Source organism: Onychomys torridus, chromosome 22 (genome assembly GCF_903995425.1).
Source record: "Onychomys torridus chromosome 22, mOncTor1.1, whole genome shotgun sequence".
In the NCBI taxonomy this organism is placed as follows: domain Eukaryota; kingdom Metazoa; phylum Chordata; class Mammalia; order Rodentia; family Cricetidae; genus Onychomys; species Onychomys torridus.
Genome location: NC_050464.1, coordinates 30,489,313 through 30,498,246, shown reverse-complemented (window position 1 = coordinate 30,498,246; position 8,934 = coordinate 30,489,313). Strand labels below are relative to the sequence as shown.

General features: G+C 44.4%; 1 protein-coding gene across 2 annotated transcripts; it reads left to right on the top strand.

Moving 5' to 3' along the window:
• The first annotated feature begins 97 nt into the window (after nt 1-97).
• Vps29 (VPS29 retromer complex component) lies at nt 98-8,842 on the top strand. Of its 2 annotated transcripts, XM_036172446.1 has the most exons (5): nt 98-233; nt 2,082-2,093; nt 5,317-5,508; nt 7,248-7,483; nt 8,361-8,842. In XM_036172446.1, the coding sequence occupies exons 1-5, from the start codon at nt 231-233 to the stop codon at nt 8,476-8,478; spliced, it is 561 nt and encodes a 186-aa protein (XP_036028339.1). In that variant the 5' UTR covers nt 98-230; the 3' UTR covers nt 8,479-8,842. The 2 variants fall into 2 exon arrangements, with proteins under 2 accessions (XP_036028339.1, XP_036028341.1); XM_036172448.1 differs by lacking the exon at nt 2,082-2,093.
• Nucleotides 8,843-8,934: the final 92 nt, after the last annotated feature.

The following is an 8,934-nucleotide window of genomic DNA, read 5'->3' as shown; positions in this document are numbered from 1 at the left end:
ACCGCCCTTTCCGCCACGACCGCGGCCCCTCTACCCTGCCCCACCTGCCTTGACTTCCTCCCAGCGCCGTTTCGCGTTCTGACGCGGAGAGGCCCTTACGGGCCCCCGTAGCACAGCCCCTGGCAAACTCCGCGTCTTATTGGTGGCGGGAGAAGGGGGCGGGTCCGCTGGGGGAGTCCGAGGAAGAGGGCGGCGGCGTTCGTGGTGACTGAACGAAGCCCGGTGACAGGATGGTGAGCACCGCAGCGGCGGCGGCGGCGGCGGCGCGGCGACCCGGGTCGGGCCAAGGAGGCTGCGGCGGCGGGGACGGGGACGCTCCGGGAGGCTGGGGCGGGCGCGGCGCGAGCCTGCAAGGCCGCGGCGGAGGGAGGGGAGGATCGCGGCGGGCCGAGGGCGTGCGGGGAGGACCCGGGCCTCTCGTCCTGTCACGAGATCGGCTGGCTGTGGCCGCCGCGGGGGAGGCCTCGGGCCGGCAGTGTGGCCGGACTTCTCCCTCCTGCTTCTCCGGGGCTTAGCTGGGGACAGCCGGCCTCGGTGCAGAACGAGAAGTAGCCGCTCCGGGCCGGGACCCGCCGGAAGGGGAGAGCTTGTGGCTCTGCTGTGGCTGCTGCGACCCCTTAGAGCGAACTCGGGGGGATCGTTTGAAGCCTGAGAAGATGCGCGTGCGATGTGGAGAGCTTTAGCCTCCCCCTTGTCTGCATCAGGCCTTTGCGCCTCCCCCCCCCCCCCCCCGATTGCTGCCCCTACGACCTTGCTGTATGAAATCTGGGGAGCAGACACGGCCCGCCCTGTAATCAGACTTTTTAAGGTGTCCTTTGCTCTCTAAAGTTGGTAGAGGGTTTCTGTGGAGCTCTGCTGTTTGTGCTGATGAAGCGAAGGCACCTCTCTGGCAGATGAGCACGCGTTGCGTTTTTTACAGGGAGTATTCTTGTTCCAACGACCTTTGAAAAGGTAGTTTATAAGCATTCCCAAGATGTATGCTTAAATTCACTGGATTCTTTGCTTCTAAATAGACTCCATTTTAAAGTAGACTAGTTAGTTACTTTATGGCAATTTGGAGACACTTCCAGGGGAGAAGAATTAGCTGTCGTGATCCATGTTTCTGAAGTCATTTTGAGAAGTGAACACATGTTTAAGGGTCGCTGCCTATTCATCGCATTTCTTTTAAAAATTTATTTCTTTTTTTTTTTTTGCGTATGTGTGTGTCTGCATGCGTTGATGTGCACCACCCAAGCACGGGTGCCATTGGAAGCCAGAGGGCTTGGGATCCCCAGAACTGGAGTTACAGGCAATTGTGAGATGCCATGTGGGTACTGGAAACCAAACCCAGGTCCTTTGCAAGATCAGCAAGTGCTTTTAACTACTGAGCCAGCTCTTGAAGCCTAAGTCAGGCTATTACGATGTAGCCCCTAGCTGGCCTGGAATTCACAGAGATTTGTCTGCCCCTGTCTCCCCAGTGCTGGCACCAAAGGAATGTGCCAGCCACACTTGGTGTGTGTTGGTTTTTATTGACTTGATCTTTCTTTAACATTTTCATCACTAGATTATGTACTCGTATTAGTAATGTCCTTTATAGCAAATAATAACTTCCCCATGGAGCATGGTTTTTCACTACATGAACCTCAAACATTAAAAAAAAAAAAATTAAAGCTATCGTACTCCAGCAACATGACCCGAGGAACCAGAAAAGGTTAACCTTAACCTATTCCCGATGAATTCTTCAAATGATAAATATCTGATCTTACAAAAAGTAAACCAGATGAGAAATAAAGGGACAGAGATCAATTTGGAAAGACAGATTAAAAAATGTAGAATGACATTGGCAAGTCGAATTTGCTGTGTGTGGGTGTTTGTGCTATGTTTAGAAGTAAAGCGAGTCATTCTTTTGGAATTATTTTCAGCACAGCTGATTTTTAACATTTCCTTCCATAACATTCAGAAATCATTAACAAATTTTGCATAATTTGATGTTTTTTTTTTCTTTTATTTAACTTTTGTTGCTTTCTTTTAACACTAGTCATGTTTCACCCTTTTTTTTTTTTCATTCCCCTGTCTGCAATCAACTTCTTCATTCCACTAAGGCTGGGCACAGAGTAAGTTTCTTTTCTCCTCCGCTCCTACTAACAATGGTGGTTGGGTGGCTGATAACTGATCTCTCAAGTAGGAAGTGACCCAATCCCCATGCTTTGTTTGGGTTGTAACAAGACTGCCATTTCCGGACCCTTTGCTGCCTCTCCTGTTTGTCTCACCTGGTTTATCACCGTGGAACTCAGGCAGGGGCACTGTGATGTGCTGTGTCATGGATTTCTCATAACTCGGTCACCAGCAGAAAACCATAGGGTTCTGTCCTACCGCGAGTCCTTGATAGTTCCTGTGTGGCCCTTCATCCAGTGGCAGCTTTCACATGTGGATATTGATGGCACCTCCTAGAACAGGTAGCTTCAGGCATGATACAGTACTGTGTCTCACTGATGCTCAATCTGGTACTTTCTGACTGAACAGCCCATTCTTAGTCCCAGAGACTTGCAGCCTGTTTTAGACATATACCCTCTTAGGAGTTCAGAGTTCTTCCTTGTAATATAGAAAATGTTTTTCAGCACCCCACAGTAACTCTGTTCATCAATCCAAATCTGAAGGAATCCCCCTCTAAAATGAAGATTGTTCTATGTCAAGGTACTTGTCTGTTGATTGAGGGTGGATACTTTGTAGTTGTTTTCGCTTCCCAAGGTTTTCCCCAAAGTGTGCTCATTTTGTGAGCACCTGTGACTTCAGCCAGTCTGTCCTGATAAGTTTCTTTTCTTTACAGTCATTTTGATTTTTGTTGCCAGATGAATCACACTTGTTTTAGTAATCACTTATTTCATACATTTTGTTTTTTTATTTTAAATTTTAATTATTTTTTTAAAAATTTAGTGACTTTATGTAGATGTGTTTTGTCTGCATGTGTCTGTGCACCTGTGTGCCTAGTACCCTCCAAAGCCAGAAGAGGGTATCAGGTGCCTTGGAACTGGAGTTACAGACAGTTGTGAGCCACCATGTGGGTGCTGGGAATTGAACCCAGGTCTTAATCACTGAACCACTCTCCAGCTGCCAAATTAACAGTTTAAATTAATTTTAACATTGTGGTGGCAGAAGTATTAGTTTTATCATATTAAACATGTAGTGCTTTCTTTGATACTGTTCAGGGATAGTCATGCCTTGCAAAGCAGTTAGAGTGTGTGCACTGATGAATGGACCATCTGTATGAGGAAGATCCTGTAAGGTGTGCCCATACTATTCAACATGGAAAATCTCTTCTGATGCTCTCGGGGAGCGTGTGGTATTTTTAAATGAACTTTTAAACAATACTGTCAGTTTGTATTGTTCAATCTTGAAATTTTTCAATTTAAAATTACATAGGATTGCCCCTCCTCCCTTTTGGACAGGATTTCACTGTGTAGCTTTGGCTGGTCTAGAACTTGCTATGTAGACCAGGCTGGCCTTGAACACACAGACATCACCTGCTTCCTCCTCCTTCTTGGTGCTTGAATTAAAGGAGTGAGCTGCCATGCCTATCTTAGGCTTGGCTTTTTAATTCTTTGATATTCAGAGCAGATTTTATTTTTGCCATCTGAGACTTTGTGGCAACTCTAAACGAAGTCATCACTCAGTTATCTGGGTTTTTATTTTACATCCCTAGTGCACATAAATGATTGTGAAAGGGTTATTTTTTTTATCTTACAAACTATACTGAGAGGGTGGAAGAAGCAGTTTTATCCAGGTAATACAACTATGACAGCGGGGTTTCTAGTGAAAGAAAGAGAAGACAGCAGAACTAATAAACAGATGCACATGCATCTGGAGACTCCAAAGCATAGGCCTTTGTGCCCTGGAACATACTGCTAAGAGTTTGAAGTAACAGAACCAGTTAATTTTGGCTAATGTTCTCCAAAGAGTTCTTAGCACAAACTATAAAATTAACTTCTCCCCTATTTCAATTTTATATTTATATACATACATATACATGTATGTATGCATATTTTTTTTGTGTGTGTGATAGTTTCACTTTGCATCATTGGCTGGCTTAGAACTAGCAGTCCTCCTGTGTCAGCCTCCTGGATGCTGGACTTATAAGCATGAACTACCACATCTTATATATTCTCACCCTCCCTCCCTCCCTTCCTTCCTCTCTCCTCTCTCCCTCCCTCTCCCTCCCTCTCCTCTTTCTTTGGCTGGCCTGAAGCTTACTTTGTAGACGAGGTTGTCTTCAAACTCATGTAGACGTACCTGCTTCTGCCTCCTAAGTGCTAGGATCAAAGGTGTGCGCCACCATGGCCCAGTCCTATCATTCAATCAAAAAAAGTTTTGCCTGCATGTATCTAATCACACCAGCCAGTGCAGTACCTGAGGAGGTCAGAAAAGGGCATCAGATCCACTAGACCTGGAATGAGATGGTTCTGAGCTGCCTTGTGGGTGCTGGGAATTGAACCTGGGACCTCAGCAAGAACTGCCAGTGCTCTTACTATCTAACCCATCTCTCTAGGGCCATATTATTTCATTTCTGTAATTTCAACTTGAACAATGTTTTTGCAGTTATTAAATAAGTTTTATATTACAGTTGTAGAAAGGATTACTGTGCCATTCTTCAAAACTATTAGATGCTATAGATTCCAGCAGTATATTGTTCAGTTTGCAGTTTTCATTTATTCAGTATAATTTATAGGTTTCTAACTCAGTCTTTTACTTTTTACTTTTTCTGAGACAGTATCTCCCTGTGTGACTGTGGCTGACCTAGAACTCACTCTGTAACTAGGCAGGCCTTGAACTTGCCGTGGTCTCTTGCCTCTGCCCCCCTAGTGCTGGGATTGCAGGTGTGTGCTCTCATACTTGGTTAGTGAAACATTTTAGAAAACTTGATTTTATTCTATTTTTTATTGGTAAATAAAATAGCACAACTTAGCTGGGCGTTGGTTGCGCATGCCTTTAATCCCAGCACTCGGGAGGCTGAGGCAGGCGTATCTCTGTGAGTTCGAGGCCAGCCTGGTCTACAAAGCAAGTTCCAGGAAAGACGCAAAGCTACACAGAGAAACCCTGTCTCGAAAAACCAAAAATAAATAAATAAATAAATAAAAGCACAACTTTTGATGTCCCAGATAGGATTAGCTTAGAACAGGTATGGTACCACGTGTTTGTTGACTTAGGACAGGAAAGGTGTTGGTAACTCCTGCTCTGTTGGGTTCTTGGAATCACTAGCGAGTTTAAAGGGTGACTGTGGGAGGGCCACGTTGTCTGCCATTGTGTCTAACGCTGTGCTTGCTTCACTCCGACCCCCAAAAGTTGGTGTTGGTCTTAGGAGATCTGCACATCCCACACCGCTGCAACAGCCTGCCGGCTAAATTCAAAAAGCTCCTGGTGCCAGGGAAAATCCAGCACATTCTCTGCACCGGAAACCTTTGCACCAAGGAGAGTTATGACTATCTCAAGACTCTGGCTGGTGACGTCCACATCGTAAGAGGAGACTTCGATGAGGTGCCATTTCCTTTTTCTCCCCTCTGTGCCCCTTTCTCGCTGCTTTGCACAAACTGTGTCCTTTAGACTCAGTGTTCCACTGCCGTTCCGTCTCCTTTGAAAATGTTTGGTGGCCGAACTCTTGTCTAAGTGTCCATGATTCCTGGGTTCAATCCTCACCATCACAACTATTTGTCACCCAAGTATAAAATTACAAATGAAGTATCCATTAGTTTTCAGTCAGAAGCATTCTGGACTTAGGCATTCTCAGATTCGGGGACACTTGCATATATATAAAAAGGGGTTAGGGATAAGAGCCAGGTCTAAACAGCAAATTCCTTTCTGTTTCATTCCTGCGTACCTTATATGTGTGGCCTGAAGATACAAGGTGAATTCCTGGACCCTGTCAGGAGGGGGAATAAAATTAAGATTATCAAGGGCGGTGGTGGCGCACGTCTTTAATTCCAGCACTCCGGAGGCAGAGCCAGGCGGATTTCAGTGAGTTCCAGGAAAGGCGCAAAGCTACACAGAGAAACCCTGTCTCAAAAAACAAACAAACAAAAGATTTGGGGTAGACTGTGAAGGTGGCATGGTGATGAAAAACTAGGGAGATGTAAGAATAGCCTACTTGTTGATGAACGTATAGGTCCAGTGTTTTGGAAAATGTAAGACTTCTCTATTTGTGTTAAAGGCAGTTTTAGCAAGGCTAAGTTTCATTTCTAGCTTGCTATGTGCCCAAACTCTAGAGCCATGTAGCCAGGGTTTGGATGTCACCTCAGCCAACTTATTTGGCTTGTAACCTTGGGCAAGTTACTTCAGCTTTGTGCCTTAGTTTCCTCATCCATAAAATGGGTATTGTAACTATTAAACCTGGGATATAATTTAACTAAATCCCAGCTTATAGGTTATGTGCCTTAGGTTGTGAAAAATCACAAGTTTGGGAATCATTACTCCCTAAATTTTTCATTAGAGTATTTGTGTGTGCATGTATGCACGTGTGCCGTAGTCCTTGTTTGGAGGTCAAAGGACACCAGCTTGTGAAGTCAGTTCCCTCTTCACCATGTGGGATCCAGGGAGGGGGCAAGCACCTGTACCTGCTGGGCTATCTCACCAGCCCACGAATAATTATTCTTTACAGCGTGCCCTAAAGAACCTATATTCTATAGAGATTAACTCAATAAAGTGGTTGCTTGGCAGCTCCCAGTTTACATTGGCTAAATGTTTTGTTTTTCTCAAGTTTTATTATGTACAGTGTTCTGCCTGCATGTATCCCTGCATGCCAGAAGAGGGCGCCAGATCTCATTACAGATGGCTGTGAGCCACCCTGTGGTTGCCAGGAATTGAACTCAGGACCTCTGGAAGAGCAGCCAGTGCTCTTAACCTCTGAGCCATCTCCGGCCCTGAATTGGGTTTTAAAAACCATTGCAGTATTACAGGCTGAGGAGAAACTTTTTATTTTTATTTTTTTGGGGGGGTTTTGGTTTTTCGAGACAGGGTTTCCCTGTGTGGCTTTGTGCCTTTCCTGGAACTCACTCTGTAGACCAGGCTGGCCTCGAACTCAGAGATCCGCCTGGCTCTGCCTCCCGACTGCTGGGATTAAAGGCGTGTGCACCACCACCCGGCGAGAAACTTTTTATAAATGTATTTGTTGTAGGGTGCTGTCTGATGATGGCTGTATGAGGTTGACTAGTTAAACAAATGGAGTGAGTTCCATTCTATCTGAAATGTGTATTTTATTTATGTCTCTTTTTCTATATCAGAATCTCAATTATCCGGAACAGAAGGTTGTGACTGTGGGGCAGTTCAAGATCGGTCTGATCCATGGACATCAAGTTATTCCGTGGGGCGACATGGCTAGCTTAGCCCTGCTGCAGAGGCAGTTTGATGTGGACATTCTTATCTCAGGACATACACACAAATTTGAAGCATTTGAACATGAAAATAAGTTCTACATTAACCCAGGTTCTGCCACTGGAGCATATAATGCCTTGGAAACGTAAGTACCACAACTTAGCATGTAGAGCTTTAGAAAAGGTAGTGATTGCATGTGTGATGTTTCATAAAGAAAAATAAACATTTAAATAAGTGCATATGTGGTGGTGCACACCTTTACCCAGCTCTTTGGAGGCAGAGGCAGGCGGACCTCTGTGAGTTCAAAGCCAGCCAGGGCTACATAGTGAGACCCTGTTTAAAAACACATACAATAGCTGGGCGGTGGTGGCACATGCCTGTAATCCCAGCACTCGGGAGGCAGAGGCAGGTGGATCTCTGTGAGTTGGAGACCAGCCTGGTCTACAAAGCAAGTTCCAGGACAGCCTCCAAAGCTACAGAGAAACCCTGTCTCAAAAAAACAAAAACAAACACAAAACCATACAATAGGGGCTGGAGAGATGGCTCAGAGGTTAAGAGCACTGGTTCCTCTTCCAGTTTAATTCTCAGCACCCATATGGTAGCTGACAACCATTTATAATGAGATCTGGTGCCATATTCTGACTGCAGGCATACAAGCAGACAGAACACTGTATACATAATAAAATCTTTAAAAAAACAAAACAAAACAAAAAACATACAATAAACAGGTAAATCTTTATGTCAGCAATACTTTTTTATGATTCGCTTCTTTTTTGAGACAGGGTTTCTCTGTATAATAGCCTTGGCTGCCCTAGAACTCACTCTGTAGACCAGGCAGGCTTCAAACATACAGAGATCCACCTGCCTCTGCCTCTTGAGTGCGCCACCACCACCCAGCTACTGTTGTTCTTTTCAGTGTGCAGGTAACAATCAGATTTCTTCTTGAGTTCAATACCTTGAATTAAAATTTGCAGTGCTGTTGCTTCAGTAGGAAACACTGACATTGTTTATTTTTCTTCCAGAAATATCATTCCGTCGTTTGTGCTGATGGATATCCAGGCTTCCACGGTGGTCACATACGTCTATCAGCTCATTGGAGAGGATGTGAAAGTAGAACGAATTGAATACAAAAAGTCCTAGAGCCAGGCTTGTCTTCACCATTTGTTTTGTTTTTTCATTTCCTTGTTCAATCAATTAAACACTTACGAGGCACACAGTTGTATCACTTTTATAATATTTTGCACTAAAAAGTCTTCTCTGTTTAATACATGGTTGCTCTAAGCTTCTTGTAAACTCTAAGAATATACTTAGTTTGCAGTATATGATTTCTATGACAAGAAGTCCACCATACAGTACAGGGCCATGTTAGAAAAATGTATCTTTGTAAATATCTTCCTTCTTGATATTTGGACTTCATTACAAAACTAGTGCATGAAGAGAAAGAATCCAGAATTTCTGTGTATGTTTTCTCTTCTCTGGTAATAAATTTAGACTTTCTGGAAAACCTGTGTTTAATTTAAAAACCACAGACTTGAAATCCCAGCATTCAAGCATTCAAGAGACAGAGGCAGATAGCTCTCTTAAGAGTTGTACGCC